Raw genomic sequence first — 27,200 nt, 5'->3', positions numbered from 1 at the left:
TCCAGGTATGAACTTAAATTAAGCATGTGGGAATTGCAAATATTTTTTATTGCCTTTATCAAAAATAAGGAAATAGAAAAGGCCTTGTTATGTCAAGACCTAGGATTTTAATTTCAATGCCAAGTATATGCATATCTTTAAATGTACTTACCCCATTATTTTCTTAAAAGCAGGGGCCAGAAGAAATCCAGTTATGTATGAAGAGACTTTCAATGAAATATGAGTATTCTACAAACTATAATTACATCTAAGAAGATAAAAAGAACTCTCTTCTGGGCTTCAAGGATCTGTTCTTACTTTCTGGATTTGTCACTAAACAAACTCCACATGTAAGCCATGTAATCTCTCTAAGCCTCAATTTCTTCATTTATGAAATATGGGGTTAGGTTGTCTAATCTGTTCTTGAAGGGAGGCAGGGAGGAAGAATGAAAAGAGCATGGGCTTTGGAGGCTGACAGAGGTGAGTTCAACTTCATGCCCACCAACTGCTGCCACATGACCCTGGGCAAATCCAGGCGGCTCTCCACAGCCCCTTTTCTTCTGACATGAAAGAGGGATGATGATACCCACCACTTAAGGTGGTGGCAAAGATTAATGCTTTCACCAAAGTACATGGCCCCCTGTCAGCAATCCCTCCTTCTAATTCCAGTACTCTAAGACTCTAATCTTACCAGAGGTTCTACTCTGACTTGAGGACAGAGTGGATAGATGAAGATGTCCTAGAAGCCAGATAGCGTTTGATTGGAGACCAATCACTCCAGACACACTGATGACCTGTAGATGAAAACATAACAGTTCAATGATCGAGTAAGATCCAAACTCCATTGAATAAAAGGTCACTCATAGAAAGTAATTTATCTTTTATGAGGTGGTGGCTTGTCTGGTAATGACGTTCTAGGACAAGACGTGATACCACGTGTCTGGTGTACCGAGACGCACAGGTGATCAACAACTGTTGCGGAATAAATGAATCAATCAATCAATCATGACAGAAGGTAGTACTGGTTGTCTCAGGGTTGCACGGAGTCTGACTGATCTCAAAGGAATTGTTTTTAAAAAGGGGGGAAAAATCCAAAAAGCAAAAAAAGTATTAGTTATTTAAGAATAAAATATCTCTAAAAATGGAAGGAGGTATTATTTTGTTCTCTTCTGTAAGTAATGTTCTATTACTGCTTTATCACTTATAACAAGGATTTTCTTAAATGAGTTTTCCTTTATAGATTTTTCTCCCAAGTTATAGCAACTTAAGTTTTGGTAGAATTCTTTTTTTGAGAATCATATTCATATATGCAAAAGAGAGTTTCTTCTGTTCAGGATTTATGTTTGCCTTTAAGAGCGTGAATTACTAAAACTTGTTTATGGGGTAGGTGTAATAATAAGCTGTATTTTACAGGAAAAAAGTATGCTAAATGAAAAGACTATTGACAAAATTCTATATATAGTAAGAACAGCAATTATACAAGGAAAATAAGAATGCTTGAAAAGAGTGACCAATTATTACTAACACTTGCTTCAAGTTGTGATGACCATCAGTGACATTTTTGAAACTCTTTCATTCTGTACTTTCACATCTGATGCAATGAAACTAATAAATTTTTAAAAATAAAAACCTTAAAATACAAAATCATTTCTCAGCACATGAACATACTCACTCTTTAGCTAAGAATGCTAACAATGATTTGCCCAAATACTTTTATCAGTGACATCTGAACTAGCACCTCTCAACTGATCTGTCCTGCCCTTTGATGACCTTCCATTTTACTTTTTCCTGAGAGTCTAACATTCCTTGAAGGGTCAGATTTTCATTTTTAAAGGAAATCAATGCCAACTTAAGTTAGCTCAAAAATGTCAACTGTTTTATCCAGGGGCAGTGCATGTTTGTTAGCAAATGCTGGGGAATAGGCCACTAAGTGCTGCTTGGATCCAATATAAATAACCAGAGATCCCCATTTTTCAAGTACAGCAATTTGTATTATGAAAGAGAAAGTCAATAAAAGGAAGTATCTAAGGTGCACCTGCGTGGCTCAGACAGTTGAGTGTCCAACTCTTTATTTCGGCTCAGGTCATGATCCCAGGATCACAAGATCGAGCCCTGCATCAGGCTCCACACTGGGCATAGAGCCTGCTTGAGATTCTCTCCCTCTATCCCTCTTTCTACTTGCACACACAAGTGTTCTCTCTCTCTCTCTCAAAGAAAGAAAGAAAGAAAGAAAGAAAGAAAGAAAGAAAGAAAGAAAGAAAAATAAATCTGTTTTCCCATCCAAAGATTTTAAATTCCTCTTCTTACCTGAGTTACAGTTTTAATGACTTCATTAAGTCTGGCTTGAAACTGAGAGGATTGGATGGCTTCTGACTTCAGCTGAAAGAAAAAGAAGAAATATCCACCCCAACATCCCCCAGAAAGTAAAAAATGATATTCCCACTGTATGAACTATCATCTTCTACACTACAGTATAATTTACCATTACGTCCTTACATTTCAGAAACAAAAGCTGTGGGCTCCTTGAGGGCAGGGCCCATGCCCTATTTATCACTGATTTCCTAGGGCGTTCAGTGGAGCAAATAGCACTCATTTAATAGACCTATGATCCAGGCACTCCTTAGAATTACTTGTAAAATGAAACACACATATGACTTTTAAAAGTGAAAGAATATTTAGATAGAGATGTAAATGTGACAGATACAAAACAGAGTTTCTTAAGGAGAACTTTTGAAATTTCTTATGATTCAGCACCTTTCCTTAGGCAGGGAACATTGTGGAAAGTACATAAGCTGACTAAGTTTAATTCTTCCAAACCAAATAAAAGAAGGAACAAATCTCTAAAAATGAATTCTGTACCAAAAGCAACTTTCTATATACTGAGGCATGGAAAAGCCCAGTGTAACCATTACTATGAGCATGTGTTCTATCCTTAGGGTACTGAGATACTAGGTATTCTCTTGCTGTGGCTATGTACACATTTAGATTTCTTCCCTTCATCTTCTGTCTGTTTTTGTTTTATTTTTTACCTGGATTACATCCCCTTCAGAGCCTACCAAGGCCACCATGCCATGAAGCGCTGCCAAACAAAGCATTGTAGGAGTGCCCTGAAAACAAAGCATCAGATATGTCAAGAGGCAGACAATCCTTGGGTTTGAATTCTATAAAACTTTTCATATCATAGAGAAACACTGGTCAAAATGGTACTAAATTTGTAGGGCCAACATAACCTGCATCACTGAGCCACAAATGGCAGCAGGCTCGAATACAGTAATGGGTTCAAATTATTAGATAATAGGTAGTTTCTTGTTGTTTCTCATTTTTCAAAACCACAATGCTGTTCTAAAATGAAAACACTGAAGAAGTAGCCTGTTTTGTTTTTCTTGTTTTTTTGTTTTTTTGTTTTTTAAGAGGTATAATGGTTGACAGGATGTATCATTTATAAGGGATTAAAAGTTCCTGGGTCTCTTTCGCTTGAAATTGCCTATTCTTTTATTGTTAGGCTGTATGTTTTAGCAGCATCTATAAATGGTCCGATAAAGTAGCTCTTTTTTCCTTTATAAAAATATAAAATAACAAGCTAGAATGTGACCTCCTACCTGTGCTAGAACAATTCTTATCCAGGAGGGGAGCAGTCTGTGGCCCAAGTCCTCAGCTTTCCCATGTCCACACACAGACAAGCCATGAACTAGGTTTCCCAACGCCAGGGCAAAACCAGAAGTCTGTTATAAACAAATAAAAACAAAGGGTAAGGAAAAAGAAGAAGAATAGCATAGATGGCACAGAATTTTATACACAGCATCCAACCACTTCTAGGGGCTTGCTGTCCTACTGACAGATTCTTTTGCCATCTGAAAATTGGAGATGTGATTTTTTTAAATCAAGACTTTGGTTTGCAACAGAAACTGGAGTCTAATTATAAGGAATTTAGCTGCAGTGAATGAATTTATTTTAGGAAAATAATACTGGACTGTTATGAGACTTGATTCAAATGACCTACATTTTCAGAAGGAATTAGGGTGAAAATGCCAAGGCAGATTACACAAGCCCAGTCAACTCTGAAACAAGAGGTGAAAAAGTCCCATGATGAGCAGAACATATGCAAACTTCCACATTTTGGGGTTGTAAAACCTATTTCAAATTTAAGTGAGTAACAATACAATATTAGCTAATAACCAATGAATCCTGCAATAATCCACGATGGCCAACATTGAGACATTGGATAAATCTAAAAAAATCCAAACAGGGCAATTTTATAACATGTGTAATCTGAAGGAACAGATTTTTCAGTTTACTCTTTCCTCTTGCAAACTCAAACCTTCTACTCCTTAAACAATAATTCCCTATTCCCATTCCCCAAGTCCCTGGTGACAGCCTTTCTACTTTCTGTCTATGCTTTTGATTTCTGTCTCAAAGCTCTGGACTACTCTGTATCTCATCTAAGTAGAATCATACAGTATTTGTCTTTCTGTGATTGGTCTGTGTCATAGTGTCCTCAAGATTCATCCATGTTGTCCCATGAGTCCCAATTTCCTTCCTCTTTAAGGCTGAATAATATGTCAGAGGGGACATTTTACGGGCACTTAATTTATGGGTATTTAGATTGTCCCATGTATATTCGGTCATGAGAAGAAATTCTCTGCTTTGAATTTGCTGAGCTTTGACCTTATCAGAGTTCTCTATGTATCCCTATCTCTACAAATTATTATTGCTGGCCTTACAGTCCCTAGCCACACATTTTAAGATTTTTATAAATACACATGGAGATAGAGAAAAGCCTTTCACACTCTGACAAAGAAAAAGAAGTACCTACAACAGATAGAGTACCTATTTTGTACCTGCAAAGACACATCTGTGACCACAGGCTGTATGTAGCAATGAGAATAATTAGAAATTCCTCAGTTCTGAGCCCAAAAATATACCCCCACCCTAGTCTAACTCAGAGTCGGTGAAGATTAGGACTCAGCAGCAACAGGGGACCCAAAGAGAGGAGTACTCAGGGCCTGCAGTCCAACCTGCTGATTGTTTTCTACCAATATCCGAAGCTTGTTCATAATTTCTTCAGCCTCTACAGCCTCAATGATCCCAGCACTGAATGCCGATGTACATACGCAGCTGAGGGTATAGGCCAGGATCTAGAAGAAGAGACGGCAGGAAATGTTTCTTCATGAGGGACAACAAAAGAACATGATTTAATTGACACCAATGTTCAAACTTCTCCCCAGGAGACGGACTGGATTCAAGTATTCCTACCACAGGCTGGGCACTATTTTGCTGCCTCACATGTCTAACAATGTTGTGAGATGGGTGGCATAATTCCCATTTTACAGGTCAGGATGTTGAGGTCCAATACATATAGCTCACCAGTGACAGAGGCGAGATCCAAACCCAGGTCTTAGACTCAAAATCATAAAGTTCCTTCACCACCCCCTGTCAGAACACTTGATCTATTGACAACAGAGGCAGATTTTGATCACCAGTGAATTCTACTAATAGCCATGGGCTCTGATCCAAGGCCCAGCCCAAGAGGAAATTCAAAGATGTGAAACACAGCTGTACTAAGATTCCCTAATAGAAGGAGTGGGGCATAGCAGACTAGGCATATGGGTTTGAGAGTCCCATAAATTGTGTAAAATAGAAGTAATGCTCCTTAAATCAGAGCACTGGTGTGCTATTTAATAAATAAATGAATAAAGAAAGAAATGAATGAATTATAAATAAAAAAGAATGCTGGGAGTCGAGATGGCACATGCAGGTGTATGTCCCAAATTAACCACTGACTAAGAAACTTTGGGCAAGTCAATCTATTTGTGCCTCAATTTTTGCAAATCCTGGTTAGGCATCCCCTCCCTGCTACCTCACATTTTCCTCATGAAACCCTCCTTTACAAAGATGCTGTTAAGGCAAAGTGAAAATGTTCAACTGCCAATCCTGGTCGATACAGCATGAAAAAAGGAAGCTGTTCCTAAGGTAGAAATTGGATAATAAAACATCAGAGGGGAGGAAAAAACCAAATGGCCTGCTCCAGGCCCTTATAAATCAAACCATCAAGGCAGACCAATGCATCAGTTATAAAAACCCTGCTTTCATTTATTAATCAAATGGGCCCCTGGTTGCAAAATTTTCTCCCTTTGCTTAAAAAAAAAAGGACATACTTTCACACTGTGCTCTGCACTGCTTTAAAAATGGAAATGTGGTGTACGTATTAGAACAAAACTTCAACCCTCTGTGCCCCAGAGAAATTCACCGATTCAACAAGTCCTATTGCTGAGAGCAGAGGAGCCGAGCAGGGAAACACAGCAGCCATTATGTACTCATCAATAGCTCGTGGGCAGGCCTGGAGAAAATAGAATCTGCTCTAATGAGAGGGAGAATCTGGCCAGGCCAAAAGGTCATCGCTGGGTCCTCCCAAAGAGAACACAGGCAGTTCATCTTCACCTGGGCAGAGATACACACACCTCAGACGTTCACTCTGAACACAAGAACTGTGTCACATGAACTACAATTCTGCATGTTTTTGCACCATAACAAAAATCTTTTCATTAAGTACGGTAAAGGGAATTTCCTCAATGATTTTTCATGCTAACTGACATTTAAAAAATAATAATAATAAAAACATGACTTTTCAGGCCACGGTTTCTTAAGCTTATTCCTGGCCATCTTTTAAAGTGACATTTGGCTTGAGCATAATTCTAAAAATCTCCATTTAACCTTCCCCTGGAAAACGAGGCTTTTCGTGGTGCCTTCTAGCGATGCTGATTGGGCTTTCTGCATTCACTAAAGGCTCTTATCTTGTATGTCACATTTAAGTCTGAGTTGACTTAAACAGCTGCACAATTTGAAAACCTTATGATCTAATACAGGTTGTTTGCCACTCATATTTTTCTCCTTATCCTTGATGAAACCAAGGATAGATTTCATTTCAGGGTTACCAAAATATGAGAAGTAGAAAATAAGTGGCCACAGGACAACAAAAGACAACAAAGAGAAGAAGGCTGTAACCTCCGGCTCCTACCTCCTGAAATGTTCTGCTTTGGCTCCCACTGTCATCTAGATAAGTCGAGAGCTTCCGAAGTGATGCTGCCACGTGAACTCGAGACTCCGTTTGGCTGCTGTGGCTCATAAGGGACAGAACAAGTCCAACTCCCAATATACAGCCCGTGCTTAGATGAAAAAAAAAAGGGGAGGGGGTGTTAAAAATCACCAGACATCCATGTCACTATGCTCACTTATCACGGGAGTTTATACTGTTCTTCAACCTGAGATGAGGTGGCTGGATTCTCAATCTGCTGCCTGGTATATAAATATGCCCCACAAACCACCACAGGTACACCCACTGCCCCCTCCGCCACACCCTAAATGGGAAACTTTATATCAAAACAAGTGTTTATGGTCCATGTTAGTGCTGTGTTCCCACTGGGGAAGAATAAACAAAAATATGAAATTGTTTTGACATAAACTCTACGGTGAAGTCGGAGGATGAATAAAAACTCAAGTCAAACCAGCTCTATCTCTGCACTTAGAGCAATTCTGTGGTCTTCTGCACCATCCCCCCAGGTCCGCAGGTTGAGTGCCCTATGATTAATTGTATGAAAGAAAAGACCACACATTTTAGAATATGAGCAGAGGACATCTGACTAATAACAGGGGGGGATACGTTGTAAGGCATGATGATGAGGTACTGCTAAGTGCTTCATGTTTCCTAGTCAACTTCCACAAGTGGAATTTCTGAAAGAAACTGTGTATTTGTCTGGGCACAATGACATTAATCCTCTTCCCCCCTCTGATCCCTCAGAGTACCACTGGGTCAGAAGAGAAAATGGACAAATGACAGGCTTGTCAAAAGTTACCCCATGTGACAATTCAATTGGAATCTTGGGCTTTGTGCCCGATTCTCATGAAAGAATACATATCCATTTAAAGAAAAAAAAAACTGTTCTCCCAGAAAACTTCTACTTAGTATGATAAGTTAATGCAGCTGTAGGGTGATTTTCTACTTAAAAAAAAAAAGTTTTTGTCATCATTGTTGTGTTGTGAATTGAGGAAATGCTGAATTTTTCAGAAATCATCCCTGACTCTGGTCTCACTTGCCTCTCATGATATCTGCTGCTTAAGATGATATTCCAGGGCAGCTCTCCAATAACATATTTCAAAGCCTGTATGTTATGTCATTTTGTTTTTCTATAGTATCTATTTCCTTGGTTGACATCGAGAATGTTCACATTGTTTCCTGAACATGTTAGTTCCTTCCCTTAAATACCTCTTGCAAACAAGCATTCACAACTGATAAGAGATATCCAAAATGATAGAGAGGCTACAGGATTTGTCCAAGGTCATAAGGAGAGCTTCCAGCAGAGCCTGGCCAGAAGACGGAGGTTTCTGATTCCCGGCCTTCTGCTCCATCTGCCCCTCTCAGCGCCCTGTATGACGCCCTCATGAAATGCCTATGAGAAGGAACCGTACTCAAGCATGTTTTCCTACATTCTGTTGCATAACTATCTGGCATTAGGAAATTCTTTGTAAAGAAGCTACTGCAATAATAATCCATCATTAGCCAGGCAGAATTGATGTTACAGGTTACAGGAACTTAACAACCAGCTCAACCAGCATAATGCATTTCCAACCAGTTAAATCAGCATCTAACATCTGAACACTGCATGCCTTTGAGACAAATCACGTTTCTCAAAGAGGAGAGGCACTCTTCATTAGTATGGATTTAAAGACGTTGTTTCCATTTAGAATCTCCAGGGAAGGTTTTTGAGTTGTTGTTTTGTTTTTTGTTTTTTGTTTTTTTTTTTTTTTTGGCTCTTTCTAAACCATGTATATTAAAATTTGACAAAATTAGAACCAGAGATATAGTTAGACAAAATGTGATTAATACTTTGAAAAATTTGACTTTGCTCCCTCTTGACTGTTTAACTGCTACTTTCGATTATGGTTTCAAATGTGACTTCCTCAGGGGCACCCTCCCTGGCCCAGCAGGGAACCTCTTCAGGACTCTTTTTCCCCTAACACCCCACACTAATTTATTTCAGACAATTTTAATCATAAATTCTTTTTTTTAAAAGATTTTTTTAAAATTTATTTATTCATTAGACACAGAGGGAGAGAGAGAGAGAAGAGGGAGGCAGAGACACAGGCAGAGGGAGAAGCAGGCTTCATGCTGGGAGCCCGACGCGGAACTCAATCCAGGGACTCCAGGATCATGCCTTGGGCCGAAGGCAGGTGCTAAACCATTGAGCCACCCAGGGATCCCTAAATTCTTTTTTTTTTAAATATTTTTTTAAAAATTTATTTGAGAGAGAGAATATGAACAAGGTAGGGAGGAGCAGAGGAAGAGGGAGAAGCAGGTTCCCCATTGAGCAGGGAGTCCCATGCAGGGCTCAATCCCAGGACTCTGAGATCATGACCTGAGCTGAAGGCAGACACTTAACCCACTGAGCCACCCAGGCACCCCTTAATTATAAATTCTGATAAGGATTATTTAAAGGACTGTTTGATTTCTTCCCATGTCCTTCACTAACCAGCAAGCTCCACAAGGATGGGTACGTTTTTCTGATTTTCCCTCACCACACCATCTGTGGCATGTACTGCACTGCTTTGACAGGGACAAGTTCAATCAATATTTATTGAATGCTGAAGAACTGCCCCAATTGCAAGGTTTCAAGAGAGTCTAGATGGAGAGATCTACAAGAAAAACAGCAACAAAAACAAGACTTCATTCCTTATATTCAGTTGGAGGCAAAATTGAAGAGTGCTAAAATACACCAAATATATCATCCAAGATTCAATCAAGAGAACTCAATTTCCATTTCTTGCCAGACTAATTTAAGAAAGAGGATTGCCAAATTTCATGTGGGAAAAGGATACTTCTCAAAGCTCACTTAAGTATCAGGGTTAATCTTTCTCAGTAAGTAGTAGGTATCCCAAGTCTTGCTTTTTGGAGCTATCCTAGGCATGCAAAAATTTTTATCCCCTGGACTAAAACTCCTCTATTACCATCCCCAGGAATATGGGCACAGAGGCTTAGAAAAAGACACCCTGGTTTCTGGTTCACATGTACCTTAGTAATATTACAGCATAATTATTCTTGGGCAAGGTTACCATTCACTAACAATTCTAGTCATTGCTACAATAGTCAATGACTGTTGTCATATATGAATATACAATCTAACTACATATATATGCGTGTCAATACAAATATGCTAAAGTGTATGCATCTATTGGCCTTCTAAACTTTTACTCTGTCTCTTTTTTTCAGCATGCTCCAAGAAGGGCATCTTAATGCTTTATTCCTGATGTTTTCTTCTGATTTCCAAGTTGTGTATATTTTAGTGGGTTTATTTTTTATCCTAAGTCTAAGATTCTCTTAGGTGCTCAGGTCAGCAGTTCTATGCATTTCCCTCATTCTAGCTCCCCTTTGATATGCTTGCCAGCTCCAAACCAAGAATAACTTGGGCAGAGGTAGCTTTCACATCTTTCTCTCCACTGAAAACAAAAAGGAGTTCCATGGTGGTGTCTCAGACAGATGAAATAAAAATAAATTATAATATCAGGTATAAATTTCAGGTTTAGGAATTGGTAACATGAATCTCTGCAAATACTAACAAATGAAGAAGAGAATTTGAGTTTTAAAATTAAATGCCCTATTATGGCTTTACTTATTTGAATCTCTTACCCATTCGAGTATATGAAAATATCACTGGCAAAAAGAAAATCTGAGACTTAAAAGCTGTGCAATTCTACTATGTGTGTTGCTACATCAAATGAGATCTAATGGTACATTTTTTTCTAAAATTAACCAGAGATGAATCTTCTATTCCTTACTTTATTGTGGGCAATCCTGCAGATTAAGTATGAGGCCATCTGATAATTAGTTCTAATAACAGTTAACATTTGTATGGCGCTTTGCCCTTTACAAAGTGCTATACAGATGTTATCGTATTTGTAAAAGCTCAATAGTAATTAACCAACGCTTAGGTCACTGCTGGACGGCAGGACTAGTTAAGGCTGTGAGGACCGCAATGGCACAATAAGTACCACTAGATGGCAGCAAAATGTAAGTGATAAGGCCACAAACATCGCCCAGCCCAGGTGTCAGGTCTTCTCAGCAGGGACGCGTCCATTAAATCAAGGAAGCGTGGTGAATTTGCTCTGGGTGAATTCTATCACTTGAGGTAGCACGCTCCCAGATCTATTAACTACCTCCTAGTAATGCTTTCACTATTTCACTTGAGGGAGGATGGCCCTAGACTCCTGAATCTCATTAGTCAGGGGAATACTCTACACCTGTGTGTGTATATCTCTATTTAATAGTGAGACACACTCATCTGTCAAAAAAAAAAAAAATAGTAAACACCATATTGTCAGGTGTCAAATTGCTTTATTTCTACTGATATGTGTTCTCCACACCAAACTATGTAAGAGACAGAAAAATGGCTTTGAAGTCAGACAACCTAGGCTTCTCCCCTAGCTGCTACTTATTCTGCGACCTTGAACCAGTCTCCTACATGAGACTCATTTTCTTAATCTGTAAACCAAAGCGATGAATGTTCCTGTTTTAGTATCAGTATTTAGATTGTCATTGGGGCTGAATTACAGGAGAAACGGATGTGAAAATGCCTAGCACAGTATGCGGCTGCTTGGTAGTTGTTGAACCTGAAACCAAAGACAGAGCTACCTAAGCACAAAGAGCCACAACGCATTAGGAATGACAAAATACTAAACTTCATTAACTGTAGAAATACAGGAGTTTGGAAAAGACTGAAAGTTTCTTAAAGGATCTGGGCTTTTCACTGAGCTCCGAGAGACCAGCGAGACTTTAGTAAATGGACAGGAAATTTCTGATGACCCTCGTCTACTTAATTCTGCAGGATTAGTCCTGATCTAGGCACACCCTGTCCTCTCCCAGATACAGCTGATCCTCAGGGAGATAAGAATCAAGAAAGAATAATGAAGAAACATGAATCTTACTGACATAAGTTAACTGTAAAGTTAAATATCCTTAGACATATGAGGATTTTATATGCATAAGTACGCACACTGTGGACAATTCAGTCATCTCTATGGTTCGCCTTCATTCAAACACTTTCTGCAGGCTAATGGAGATAATACATGAAAGTCACTCCTGATTGTTCCAACTGGCTGAAAGCCTGTAGTAAATTAATTCACAAATTTGTTCCCAGCATTATAAGACCCTGAGCTATAGCTCTATGAATACCTTTGGGGGAAGGTGGAGTGGTGGCAGGGTGGGGGGGTGTGGAATTTATCTTACTCCTTGGCTGTAAAAGGCAACACCACCAACACATGAATTGGGTTCTAAAATATTAACTCATCAGACCCAATAAGAGCTAAATGACCCTATCCTTTCCATTAATCATTTTCTACATTCAAGAGACTTCAATCATGCCATTGAACTCTTTTCCCATATTCAAAGCCACACTCTTAAAACATCTCATTTCATCTCTAGAGTGTTTCATGATAAACAGGGTGGATGTCAATGATTCTTATCTAATCTTAGCCTGCATCTGAAAGAAGATCCTATAACTACTACCTACTATATGAAGATTTGACTTTATCTACTCATAACGAAATATCTGAGATATGCAGTTACTTGCCGGTCTGAACTTAATAGGCTAGATGACATGAATGTAACTTTAGATCCTAAATTTCTAAAGACCACAAATGTAAACAGTCACATCTGAGCAGTACCTATAACAGCAAAAAGTAAACAAATTAATAAATTGGAGGTTAGGGCTTACAATTTGTTGACATTTTAGTAACAAAGAACACCAGATGATCTAAACTGAAGTCCAAAAAGCTACAATATAAGTCCTAGACTGTGTTAAGATTTTAGAAAGCCTAATAAAACTATATGCTCCCACACAAGTTACAGACCAATTAAAACATTAAATGTCTCACTAAATAAGTATGTTTAACAATTTTTGAGGTATTCTTTTCTTTTTTTAAAAAAAGATCTTATTTTTTATTTTTCTTTTTTTTTTTAAAGATTTTATTTTTAAGTAATGTCTACACCCACAGGCACCTGAGTGACTCAGTGGTTGAGTGTCTGCCTTTGGCTCAGGTCATGATACCAGGATCCAGTCCCACATCAGGCTCCCCACGGGGAGCCTGCTTCTCCCTCTGCCTATGTCTCTGCCTCTCTTTCTGTGTCTCTCATGAATAGAGAAATAAAATCTTTTAAAAAAGTAATGTCTATACCCGAAGTATAGACACAACCCCCAGATCAAGTCATGTGCTCTACCAACTGAGCCAGTCAGGTAACAAGGTATTCTTTCCTATTTTTCCTTTTTGTTTCGGTTACCTTTTATGATTGGAATAATACATTTTAAGGTATTTAGTTTAATAGAAAAATCTTTTAAAAGCATGGAGTCGGGGCAGTCCAGGCAGCCCGGGTGGGGTTTAGCGCCTGCCTTCGGCCCAGGGCATGATCCTGGGGTCCCGGAATTGAGTCCCACATCAGGCTCCCTGCATGGAGCCTGCTTCTCCCTCTGCCTGTGTCTCTGCCTTTCTCTCTCTCTCTCTCTATTTTTCATGAATAAATAAATAAAATGTTGTGTTTTTAAAAAATAAAATAAAAATAAAATAAAATAAAATAAAAGCATACAGGAGTCCCAAGGCAGGGCAGGAAGAAACCAGTAATATTGAGGAGTTTGGGAATGCCAAATGGAACCTGTATTTGTTTCCATTTTGATTCTTCAGTCACTGGATTTCACAAGGGAAATCTAAATCATGGGTCAAAGGGTCTCTTTGTCCAATCAAATTCAAAGAATAGTTTCAATTATTTAAAAAGGTTAAGTCATGCACATAAGTCTCCAGATACATGCCTCATATGACAAGCTTGAGCCAGAACTAAGGTATTAATAATGACAGCCATGAAATGACATTTGTTGCTTTGTACTGAAGCAAACTGTCTATGGCTGAAGCATAGTTTTAAGTACAAGTACCTATAACTACAGGTTTTTGATTATTACTGAAAACTCTTTGCAAAGGAATTCAAGTTCTAATCTGACAAATATTTCAACGATTGAATGCAAAGTTTATGGCAGAGGAAGAGTCAATCTCCAAGTATCAGAGAGGAAATGGAACCAACATACTTATATTCCAGACTAGCATCAAAGCAGCAATTTTCCAGGGCATCCAGAGACTTCATCAGAAGAAGGTTCATCTGTTGGCCGGATATATCACTGGGCAAAGGCCAAAAGGAAAAAATTCAATTATTTAAAATCATTCAAATGTCCAAAATACTATAATGATATTTCCTCTTAATATTTACTGAACAAGGAACAATAATATTGATGATTCACATATACTTATTTGCAGACAGAGAAATGGAGTCAGAGAATTTATTTAAATAATTGAGTTCCTGAACAGTATAATCACTTGTAAACCAATAAACTCAAAATCTGTTACTTTTATATTTACTCAGCCCATTCAAATTTCAAATCACTTAAAAATAAAAACCAAAATCAGAATTTCAGATACATTTCTAAGGATGCTAACCTGATTTTCTTCAGAATATTTAACAACCCATGAAGCTGAAATTAACAAGAATCATTCCAAATCTCTTTCTTGCAAAGACCGTTACTTCTGATTTCATGTCTCAATTGTGAAGCCTCTTCTATTCCTTTTACTTACATTTGTTTTTTTAAAGGTGGCGGGGGGAACCGCAGCCATATATTTTTCTACCTTTATAGAGTAATTGATGTGGTTTTGCAATTGTCTTGGTGAGAACTATGACTTCTACAGTAAAAGAAAACTTAAAAGGTAGTTCTATGGCTGTTTTTTCAGGCAGAGTTGTGGGCTTCGTCACCAACACTTTGCTGTCAAGGGGTTTCTAACATGTCAACTGTCATGCTGCTGCCTTGGACCATGCTCAGTGGAATGCAGCCCCAGGAATGCCAACCAGCCACAGGATACTTTAAATAATGTCTTCTCAAACCAATAATATAGTGATTTTGCCTGAGGTGAAGGATTACATTCTGCAGTGAGCACACATGTGCGCGTACACACGCGCACACACACACACACACACACACACACACAGTTTTAATAGCTTTGACTAAGTCCTATTATAGCTGTTCTCTGGAGTAAAATATACTTAACTATCCTAAACAAATGCTAAAGAGATCTTATAGTATCCTCTGGGAGTTATGACAGAAGCAAACTTTGGAATAATATGCTTTTCTGAATAAATTCTAGACTGGAAATTTAAATTCAGGCGACTTTTTCATAAGCCATAGTCAAGAATGGATTATCATGATTCTCTTCTACAAGGTGATTTTTCATTCTTGAGACCAACATACTGTCCTAATCCTGTACCCCTGAGGGGGTCATGCTGGGCCACTGAGCTGATGTCCCTGACTATTCAGAGCCAACAGCCCTCCAAATGATTACCGATTGTAGAAAAATAGAAACTTTCTCCAAAATGTCATTATCGAGTGACATTGTCATGATCTAGTAAAATATTTATTAGCACCAAAAGGCAAATATTTCAGATTCCTCCGCTCCAAGAAATTAGGAAGGTGGGAACCATGAATAACTATACTGGTGGCTACAGTACTCATGAACTGGCCAAAAGAGGAAGCATGCTGTCCAAACAGATCATTAGAGCAAAGTGAAAATCTGCACTGATTCTGAAGGCATTAGGCCGTGGAAAGAACTTCCTGGTGTCCTTTTCCACCCTCTCCTGAAGGTGCAGAGTCAAGTAAGAGAGACGGGGTGGAAGGCAATCCAGGAACTGGGATGAATCCTTCTGGTTCTTCCAGGTAGTATGATTCAATTAGCCACAAGTGCAAGCTTGTCAAGCCCTAAAACCAGCAGCATCTCATCCTAAACTAATGAAGAAGGGAGCCAGAGCCAAGATAGGATGAAATGAGTTGCCTGGAATTAAACTGCCATGGCTCATTTTTAGTTGTAAAACATGTTGCTTGAAAGATACTGAAGAAAGAGCATGAACACAGATGGTGAAGAAACTGCCATTTGTAGCATAGTAGCAAAGGGGAAAAAAAATCACTTTCAAGTTTTGAGTCTTTAAAAAACATGTTGCGTTCCGTCACACACACACTCAAGATATGTTAACAGTCAATTCACATGCAAAGGGCAGCTTTCTGTTCATGTCCAGAACTAGGCCTGTAAATACTAATGTTGGTCAAGAGAACAAAATGAACATTCTAAAAACGTTTCATTTATGATCACAAAGACGAAGCCAGTCTTCCCAATCTGACAGATGTTTCCAAGAGCTGAAAATGATCATCTGAAAGATAGTATTTCCCTAGATCAATAGCAGTTCTCATAAAGGTTTCACATAATGGTGTTTGCACAAAGCTGTGTAAATTACAAATGCAAACGTAACCACTGGTTTCAAACCGAAATCTAAATATAGCATAATGTTATCCAGTTTACCCACATCGACACCGTCTCTTGGCTTCGGACAGTCTATTCATTTCTGCCAACCCGGGAAGTTTAAGGACATGGAACGTCACAACAGGATACCTCTCCCAACTATCCTATTTCCAGTGGGAAGGTGGGGATGGGGTGAAATGGGGCTGAATTCCAAGTCATTGCACATCTAAATATTCATGATATGCAAATATTCATGTTGTACCACACTGTAATCAACCTGCATATATAACATTCTAAGATTTGTTACAAAATAAAGAACAAATAGAATGGACAACACAACCAAAGTAGATTCACGCACAGGGAAACTTTCCTGTCTAGTGGAACTTTCCACCTAGGTCTTTGATACTTGGGTAGCTCCATTCAAGGGTAAAGCAAGCAGTCCAAAACTGAGCAAACTGAATAAAGCACACAGGATAATATGCACAGATTAAGACTCTTGAAGGATTATAAAAATGTAGCCAGGGCACAGGATAAAAGCAACCTTTTAAAATTGGGTACATGCAGTTCTCAGGTGATCTGGGTGATTCCCAGTGCCCGTGAGGCGGCAGGGATACTCCAATCTTTCCCTTCCATTTTACACTGATATCAATAAAGGGTCGCCAATTATTTTCACCCTTATACACGAGGAAAAAAAGAAGCTTTTTATTTTTAGCACCATCAGATTATACTTTTCCTTATATCTATTATTGCACAGGTGTATCCAGGGTTTCCAGGTAGCATGGAATGATTTTCAAGTAATCATCACTTTAATAAGAACAACTCTAAATATACACTAATATCTTTGTGATGGCATTCTGGAAAGATAGATTCACTCACAAAGGAGAAGAAAGGATCGACTCACCCATTTCAAAAAGTTTAGCAACCACCCATCACTCAGATAGAATGTTCATGAACGTGTGTGTGCATGTGTATCATATCCTCTGCCTAACATCAACAAGAGGAAAGGAGGGATATTTTAATAAACCATACCTGAGTTTCTCCTCACACAAGCGAGAGAGAAACATCCCCAAAGCAAGGCCCATGTGGATTTGCACGGCTTGAGACTCATCAGCTCTTGGTTTCCCAGGTAACCTGGCAGTCAGCATGTTTAGGATTTCCTCAACCTTCTCTTTGCAAGAAATAATGAAAACTGGCACGAGGAGAGACAAAGCCGTGGCGGCAGCAGAGCGGGCAATCGCACTAGCTGTGTTTTCACCAGAATAGGATTTCTAGGACATGCCAAAGGAAGAAAACAGGGGGTTGGCCTTTTGTTAAAAACATCAAGGAAGCACACCTATCACAAAAGCACTACACAACAATATCAGCATCTCTTAGATCCCACCCCCGTCAATCAAAAATACAATTTACGAAAGTCTATTTCTGTGTTTGTCTGTAGGTTACCTTTTCACTCTTCCTTACCGAAACAATTTCCTACTAAACAGTTGGTTAATCATGTCCTTTTAAATTCGGAAAAAAAAAAAAAAAATCATCATTGTCTTCTTTTAAAGGGTGTGAATTCCCTCACCATAAACACTGAAAAAACATTTGTGTTTTGAAAGCCTAGATGTGTTTATAATAATAATAATAATAATAATAATAACCTGAAGTGAAATTACCCAAGCTTGGAGAAACCACCAAGCCACATTATAAATGTCCAGAAAGCCAGTTTTCTAGGAGAGAAAGAAAGCATGCGTGTAGTGAGTGGGGAGGGGGAGGGGTTGCTAAAGTTTAGTATAAAGGAATAAGTGTAAGTTTAGCACAGGGATCTATTGGCAAATCTCCCAAAATTTTTGGTGGGAACACTTCCCAGTAGATGGATTATTTCCTACAGGGGGTTAATTCCATTTAATTAAAAAGGAAGTTGAAATCCTAAAAGCCTTTGGTTACAAAGCAATAACCAGCTACTCAAAACGAAATGGAGAACTCTATATGCGCCTTCCTATATGTAATTATGGGAAAAGAAATGAATAACAGCCCTAATAAAATGGCAGGGCAGCTGAATATGAACAGCTTCTACAAGAATCCCATGTTAGGGAGCTCCAACAGACATTATATACATTTATAAATATGTCTCAAGTGGGGAAGAAAGCCCGTTCATCATTCTGCACTATTATCCACTTCAAATTTTCAGACACATCATAAAGGCCATGCTGTCCCTTGCAGTCAAAGCACATTAAAAAGTGTTTTTAATCCTGTACCCATTTACTCTCTAAGCTTTAGTACTTCAAGGATAAAAATCAAACATGTGCTAAGGTATTCTTTAAGTTAACATAGCATCATTGTAATGACAATACTGTTCAAAATGACTCAGCTGCTAGAACACTAGAAGTAAAGAAAGTGGCTTTTGAATCAGGGCCTTGAAGAAGTATAAGAATGCAAAAATCACAAAGGTAAGAGGCAACCCTGAGCTGGCTACTAAGTAGATTATTTTTATTGGTTTGCAAGAACTAAGCAGCATTATTAGAAATCTCATAGAATATCCTGTCCTGGTGAATATCTGAACCAGATAGCTATTGCAAAGGCCTCTACATAAACTAGAATAAAGGAGTAAAAACACTTCTGATAGAAAACAAATTATCATGATGCAATTACTTCTTTGCGTAAAATCTGACTTCCAATTTAATTCTATATTATCCACATGCTATTTTTTTTTGTCTCCGAGTATAGTTAAAAATCCTAGCTCCGGACCCTAAGGCCCAAGAGCGCTGTACAGGGAAGACCTAAAGCAATGTTGTTTCAGGCTTAATTCATGATCTTAGCAACAGTTCACGACCTGTGCTATATTTTTATTCACGTTGACTATAATCCTCCACCACTCAGCTGATTGTCCCATGATCACTATAATTCCCTAAGCAGGGGAGAGTGATAAGGAAGAACCAAAATAATTCCATGCAGATATGGAAAGAAAGCATGGACTACAGCCAAAGGAAGGGGAAGTAAAACATAAACAAAAAGGTGTATTTTCCGTTTGTCTCTAATCTTAGGATATTAACAGAAAGAAAAAGGCTAAGCGACAGGTGCTTTTTTATGACCAACAACATTTCTTTGTATGTATAGAGCATTTCACAGTTTGCAAAACATTTTCCCAGAAGTTATATAATGTGATCCTCGCAAATCTTTTCTAAAGTTGGTAAAGCATTCATTTTTACCTTCATTGTACAGATAAGGAAAATCAAATGATGGGTAAAGTATCAGGTCATCAGTCACAAAACCAGTAGGAATGGAGCTGAGGCTACAACAGCTTAAAGATAATATTGTTCAATTGCCCACGTTACACATAAGGAAACAAAGGTCCAAAGAGATTAAGTAAACTGCCCACTATTCACATATCCTGGAATTTAAAAAAACTATGACTAGAAACTCAGGGACCCTAGTCTTTAACCAATGCTTATTTCACTACAACTGTAACTCTTGACTCTGACTACACATGGGAATCATCTAGAAACCTTCGAAAATACTGATGATGCCCAAGGCCCATCACTAAACAATTAAAGCAAAGGAAAGACTTACAGGTATTTATTTTTTCTATATATAGAGAGATTTTATACACATTCCCCACACACGTGTATGCGCACACATACACCCTAAATTTCCCCAGGTGATTCTAACATAAAGCTATGACTGAGAATAACCATACACTATGGTACGGCTTTCATGTTAGCAACTAATATGAGCAGCATCAACGCTTGACTTTTCTGATCATTTTTAAAATTTTATTTCTCAGACTTACATAATAAAATGAGGAGAAAAGTTGTCCTCTGGGTTGGTAATGGCTATCCACAATGATCAGGAGAGTATCAGACACCATGGAAACCCACTCCTTCATCGAAAGGAAATTAGGCTGAACCTGCTGGTGGAAAAAAACATGAAGTGAGGGGCACCTGGGTGGCTCAGTAGGTGAAGCATCCAACTCTTGAATTTGGCTCAGGTCATGATCTCAGGGTCCTGGGATCAAGCCCCATGTTGTGGGGCTCAGCACTCAGCAAAGAGTTTGTTTGAGGATTCTCTTTTCCTCCCTCTCTGCCCCTCCCCCTGCTTGCTTTCTCTCACCCTCTCACAAATTAATTAATTAATTATAGAAAAAAGAAGAGAAACATGAAATGATAATGGAAAAAAAGAAAAGAAAACCTAAACATTATTTCTAGGTCCAGGGTACAACCCCTTTCTATATTAAAGAATAAAGTACTATTATCAAAAAGTAACATTCACCCACCAGGATTTTAGGAGGCAGATAGGTACTTGACGAATACACATCCTCAACCTGTGCCCCAAAAGGGATAAGGATTTACCTTTTATACAAGACAAGCAGAGGTGAGAGGGCAGGTGGTTGCAAAACAGACTGCGTCCGAGAGCAATCTGGTGCCTGCCTGTGTTTAGCGAGGGTGATGTAGGGGTTAAAGGGAGAGATGTGCAGGGAAAGAAACTCAAAATGTCTCATTTCTATGACTTGCTATTTCACAAAGGAGGCAATAAAGCAGTCTACAAAATTTTCATACCATCTTTAACATTTCTGCTTACTATCACCAGATATTTATCATTGTGAATCATCACAACATTTTGCCTAGCTAATTAGGTATGAAAGCACAAATGATCTTCAGTTGGGAAAAGAGGAGGAAAGAGAATGCAAAAACAAAACAAAACAAAACAACAACAACAACAAAACCCAACTCACTAAAAAGAGAGCTTGGTTTTTAAAATATTTCATGACCATGGATGTCAAAAGCATCCGTTAACTCACAACGTGACACTCAGGTAGTGCAAACGACAAAGGTCAACACAGTGTGAAGCATACTTGGAATTAATGCCTTGACTCAAAGAAGGCCTTCTGCCTAGGATCTTTGGCCCTTAGTCATATGCAGATTTGAACAAAGTTTGAAAACGTCAACTTTAATCAAATAATGAGATCTTGAATTTGTACTGAATAACAACCAAAAACAAGATGATGAAGAATAAAAGCAGAGCCCCATCTTTGAGCTGTGTGGCTTCTTGATATTTTGTGTAGAATGTGTTACAGTCAGTATAGAACAAAAGGGTAAGGGAATTAAAAAAAAAAAAAAAAAAGGATTGCCTGGAACTCAAACTCTGAGCTAGACCCCTGATTATTACTGGTGCAGATTGCCTGCTTGACTGCCCAAAATCAGGGATCCTAGAAAGGCATGTTAACTTTTTAGGTCATGCAGATTCTACTTAGTATATTGTCTCTGCTAAAGTACTCCATGGCTCTTTCAAGGATATAAAACATCTTTCTCATAAGTCAAATAAGATTCAGAGTTTTAAGCTAAATTTTCATACGGTAACTACACTTTTATCGTTCATGCAATAATTGCTTGGCCTCTTTCCCTTCCCTACATTTGTAATATACATTTGTAGCTTTTGCCACATAGGCTCTATTCTCTTGTTTACTGGTAATGGCACCTTTTGGAGAATTCACTCCACCATGATTTGAAGCTTGGTTAAAGGCTCAATGAAGCTACCCATCCAACCTGCCCAAGGTGTGGGCACGAGACATAGGGACTCTAAATCTTGAGTGATGCAAGCACAGTATGTGACCAGAGCTGATCCATCCCAGTGGTGCTGGTCTGCTGTGATGGTTCTCATGTCACTTCCTGTGCCTAATGCTCTTCCCCAAACCCAGTTTTAAGCTTTGCCTTCAATTCCATGGGCTTCCAGATGCCACATCCTTCTGCTTCCTTTCTTATTTAGAGGAGAGTTGGTTCCTTTGCTTGCAACCAAAAAACTCCACCATGAAAAAAAGAGTACAGATGGCCCATAAGACACAGGGAGGGAACACAAACAGACTGAATAACATTGAATAAAGAATGGTTTTTCCAGCAAGAAGTCAGATAATGGTTACTATTACTAAGGGCTTAGTATCTACCAACCATTGTGCTCTACATATATTCATTCATTCATTTAATCCTCACAAGAATCCTATCTGGTGAGTACCTTTATCCCCACTTCACAGATGGGGGAACAGGCTTTGCAAGAGGAAGTTACCAACAATAGACCACAGAGCTACTAAGTGCAAGTATTGGGATTTAAATATAGTACTCTCCTCTTCCAAAGCCTATGTTTTTTAACCACTTGGCTATATTGTCTCCAGATAATGATAGCTACTAGATAATGGGGCTTAAAAGAAGAATAAATCCATGCCTTTTTATTTTGACAGATATGAATTATCTGAAAAAGTACATTGGAAATGAACATTGGCCAGCTCGCCACATGTTTAATTAAGAAATAAATGCCTTGCAAAAATGAATAGGCACTTTGTCATTGACATCTACAATTAAAATGCAAAGTACAATTTTTTTCAGTCAGTAAACACTGCTTATTTATCATTTTTTGACAGCATTGTTCACTTTCAGTAAGCCTAGTTAACCTCCTAAGATTGGTTACCACTGATGTAATCACAAAAAGACAACCCCTGTTGCATAAAATTGGTACCTTCAAATGGAAATGACCACTTAACTGTGATGGAGAAAGCAAAACAGAAAAGCAGCAAGGAAAAGTGTCTGAGGAGCCCCTCCAGCTCGCACTGTAAAGGCCCATGGAGTAACATAACTTGGTGCTGCCGCCAAGCACAGGTCTTAAAACCTCATCAAGTAAGGGCCAGGCTCAGAGAGGCTTCTTACTTTTCAAACAGTTGCCCAGCTGGTTCAAATCACCCTCCACTCACCTCTGGGACCCCCTCAGAGTCTGAGGAGAGGCTGGCTTCGTGTTTGGATACGACGACAGCGAGGCTGCTTAAGGCTAACAGTGCGTTGCCCTTGACCACTGGGCTCTCCCTGTTTAAAAAGAAAAAATTCCAGGAGAGGATTTGGGGGCATTAACCAGGAGAAGAGAAGGCGTTATTACAGAGAAGGCAGATGAGGTCAGAAAGCACTTCCATTCCTTCACAGGGCTTCATCCATGCACTTCTGCTTGTACGCTGATGCTGGCAGCCTTTCTTCCTTCTTCTGACGCTCATGCTGATTTCTCACTCTTCATTTGTGTATGGTCATTAGACTGTGTGTGTGTGTGTGTGTGTGTCCTACAAGTCTAAGCTCATATATCTAAGTTTTTTCTCGATTTTTTTTTAAGATTTTATTTATTTATTCATGAAAGACAGAGAGAGAGAGAGAGAGAGAGGCAGAGACATAGGCAGAGGGAGAAGCAGGCTCCATGCAAGGAGCCCGATGTGGGACCGGAGCCCGATGTGGGACTCGATCCTGGGTCTCCAGGATCATGCCCTGGGCTGAAGGCGGTGCTAAACCACTGAGTCACCTGGACTGCCCATTTTTCTCATGTTTTTGTTTCATTGTTTGACGTGGCATTTCCTAAGTGATCTCTTTCTGTGTCATCTTTGGCCAATATAAATGTATCAATTTGTTGGGAAAACACAAGTGAGGATAGTTAGGCGAGTAAGGGCAGGAGATTGGAACGGGCCTCTGGCTTTTCTACAGCACTGGTATGCAGTTGCAGCTTCGAGTGAGCCACTTCAGACAGCATCCTCCACCCAGCCACCTGCCACACTGGTTGACTGTCAACCATTATTATCCTTCTTATTATTATCCTTCTTTCCCTCAAGATGCCAAAGCCAGCAACCTTAAAGTCAGTTTGTTATAGAATTTAGAGACCCTAGATAAGATGCAAAGAAAAGGGTCTATTTTTAAACTATCTGGATTGAGAGTTGCCCTCTCTCGTTATCCAAACAGTGTGCTTTTTTCCTAATATCAGCAACCATATCTTAAAAAGGTGACTTCTGGATTTAGTACCAAGAAAACCAAACCTTCTTAAATATACTTACCACTTGAAAATGAGCATTTGATATTATTCCATTAATCCAACATGATTCTATAGAAGAAAATCTTTAGTGGGACACTGACATAGGAGTCTTGGCTTGCCATCTCTGTCGTAGCAGAACTCAGGCAACAGAGCACCTATAACCACTGAACCGATAGTTCAGTTCTGTCCTGGTTCCCATAAATACATATTACGGGTTCCCATAAATACAGAGATTGTTTCCAAAAACCTAGACTTGAGACCTGAACATGAATCTGTGTGGACATGCTAGAATGCCTCCTGCTTAACCCAGTGCAGGAATGCAACAGATCTGTGGGGTAAAGAGACTTCCATCCCCACTACCCTGGCAAGCTAAGGACCTCCAGTCCCAGCCCACAGTCATGCCTAAACCTGTGAGTTAGGTATTAAGAGGTTAATATACACACATGTTCTTCCATTTTTGCTTCCACTGGATAAGAACGGAACTCAAGACTTGCCATTATCACAGGCCTCCTACTACCTATTCATCTAATCCCCCTGCCTTCTCGCTCTGCCACCTTGGGGTGGTTAAACTCAGTAAAGGCTTGCTCTGCACACTTGGTCATTCTGTTCACTCCTAAATTCGCTTCTCTACGAGGCCTACCATAATTTGATAAGACAACAATGTTTATATTGGGGGATGGGGCGAAGGGAGAAAATAGGAGGGAGACCTGAAGGCTAAGCAGATGCCTTCAACCTAGGTTTTGCTAGAGTTTTACAGCGAGGATCACTGGGAACTCCTATAGATAATAATAAACACCAGGGAGCAAGGCAAAGTCTGGGCATTCTCAGGTACCCGAGCCATAATGTCACTAACAAAACCAAAATAAATCTTTTATTTCTAATATTATCTCTTTCCTTTAGCTGAGAATATCCTGAAGCCTGTCCTGCTATAAAATGACCACAAATCCCTAAAGTTAGATTTTTTTTTTTAAAGTTTCAAATTCTCAGTAATTTGAGAATTCGATCCCCAGTTTTTATCACTTTATAGAAAAACTCAGATGGTCACCGGAAATTGGTATCAAATCTCTTAAAACAAAGATTAGACAAGATGTCCCCAAAAATCCTCTTGTAACCACAAAATTCTAGAAGAACACTTGACCTCAGTTTCAAAACAGAGCCCCAAAATGATTTTGTTTCAGAAGTGTCCTTGGACATGACATTCTTGAACATGTATTGTTCTTGTAAAATGGAGAAAAGTGTATATAAAGCCACTAGTAATTAGACCTTTGCTTGCAGACTAAATACATATTTGGACATTAATCTTTGAATAGAAAAAAAATATTTCACAGTCCACACAATGCATGCTCAGGCCAAGCTATATGTTTCACAAAGGTACTGTGACTAGCTCTTGGTCAACTCGACATGTCTAGCACAGTAACTTATGGAGATGAGACACTCGATATATATTTAGCGAAACAAATTCTTGGAGGAGCCCACCAGGTGAAAATCTACAACCGGTTCAGCAAAAACTCATCAGCTTGTTGATCAAATAACTATCCCCTACCAGTCAGGCAGTAGTAACTAATTTGCATAATAACATGTCAGCATCAGTACAGTATTTATCTAGGCAACACCACTAGCATTTTAATTAAACTGTCCTTTGGAACAAACTGATGCCATTAACCTAATTAAAAAGCACAGGGAAGGATGAGCTACAATGATGCTTTCTTAGGGACAAAGTATTACATTACATATTAGTAAAGTGACCCAGTCCTTTGGGGATTTTCATCTTCGGGTTCAAATCTATTTAATTAATAACAATGAAAATAAACTTACATCAATCATCAGGTTTATCTGTGTTCTGATTCTCCCTTAGCCCTGGCCTTGATGCTTTAAAACTGCTCTTAAATGAGCAAATCAGTCTAATCCTGTGACTGGTGTTTTACTTCCCGCATTTAACTTATGGCTCAGAACAATGGTCCAAACCAGGCTGTGGCAGCCAAGATCCAAGGAAGGGAAGGCTAAGCTGGCAGCAGGTGGTGGTGGGGTGGAGGAAGCCAGTGAGAAAAAGTAAAGAGGGGGCAGCAGAGTGATTTTTCATTAATCTCTCAGCCTCTGAACCTTACCTGCTGTCATACCTACTATTGTCAGCATTGCTTTAATAAGATAAGGTCTATAAAATACTTTGAAATTTTTGATGAAAAGGCTTAACACCACAAGAACATGAATTATTTTTATTCCATACCACTGAGAATGTAAACACATTCTTCTTAGGTATTAGCATCATGAAAGGATGCTTTGCAAATCCAAAAATTAAAAACTTGTTGAAATAAAATTTTAGAATGAAAAATGCAAAAGCTACTGGAAAGGCAAAATTGTAGTTTAATACAAAGCTCCTAGATTCTTCAGCATTCAAGTTTTTTGCTGCAAATGTCAGAGCACTGTTTTTAACAGGCTCTAAGTATACTACATAATGGAATCAACTATGAAAGGTAAAGGTCAAAGACAACCCCCCCCCCACCCACCCAGCACCTCCTCCCCTCCAATATGCAGCTGAGCGCTCTCCCACTGTGTCTGCAATTCACCAAACTGGATAAGCAGACAAATGAGTCCCTAGTGAAGCCTCTCTGTACTTTAGTTTTCATTTTGTCAACAGATACGTCAACAGATATTTCCCAGTGCCTCCCACAGAACTGAGTGCAAGGGAGGATTACCACTTCTATCTCCCTTTATTCGGAAGACATGAGGCTGAGTAGTGAGCACGTACTGTGATCAGACTTCACAGTTACATGCCTGCTTAAGAAACTACTGGCAGAAAGTGAACTCTACGGTAGATCATGTTTTCTGTCTTTTTAAGGCAAAACCTATTTAGCCACGGAAGGTTGCAGGACACGATAGGGATAAACGTTCCTGCAATTAAATATGTCTAGATAATAGGGACACATGAAATCCTCTAGGTCAAAGGTCAACCTATGTTATTTGGTGGATAAGAAAAAAGGAAGTCCTACAGAAAGGGCTGCAGCTAAAGGTGATGGTGGAAGGGAGAAGTTGCCTTAACTGACATGTAACTTACT

The 27,200-nt window shown here is 39.0% G+C and overlaps 1 protein-coding gene across 2 annotated transcripts in view; it reads right to left on the bottom strand.

Moving 5' to 3' along the window:
* FOCAD (focadhesin) overlaps nt 1-27,200 on the bottom strand; it is a 312,065-nt gene that overhangs the window by 51,697 nt on the left and 233,168 nt on the right. The window contains exons 25-34 of one of the 2 annotated variants that reach the window (XM_025433196.3): nt 23,060-23,168; nt 20,114-20,233; nt 17,374-17,612; nt 14,097-14,186; nt 6,995-7,142; nt 4,995-5,114; nt 3,579-3,701; nt 3,009-3,086; nt 2,287-2,358; nt 671-773 (exon numbers count right to left, since the gene is read on the bottom strand). In XM_025433196.3, the coding sequence (XP_025288981.1) occupies nt 671-773; nt 2,287-2,358; nt 3,009-3,086; nt 3,579-3,701; nt 4,995-5,114; nt 6,995-7,142; nt 14,097-14,186; nt 17,374-17,612; nt 20,114-20,233; nt 23,060-23,168 (1,202 nt within the window). The remainder of the gene's footprint in view (nt 1-670; nt 774-2,286; nt 2,359-3,008; nt 3,087-3,578; nt 3,702-4,994; nt 5,115-6,994; nt 7,143-14,096; nt 14,187-17,373; nt 17,613-20,113; nt 20,234-23,059; nt 23,169-27,200) is intronic. The other variant, XM_025433197.3, reaches the window with a different exon arrangement.

Source organism: Canis lupus, chromosome 11 (genome assembly GCF_003254725.2).
Source record: "Canis lupus dingo isolate Sandy chromosome 11, ASM325472v2, whole genome shotgun sequence".
Taxonomy (NCBI): Eukaryota; Metazoa; Chordata; class Mammalia; order Carnivora; family Canidae; genus Canis; species Canis lupus.
Note: the sequence above shows the minus strand (reverse complement) of the source record. Positions and strands in the feature narration are given on the sequence as shown.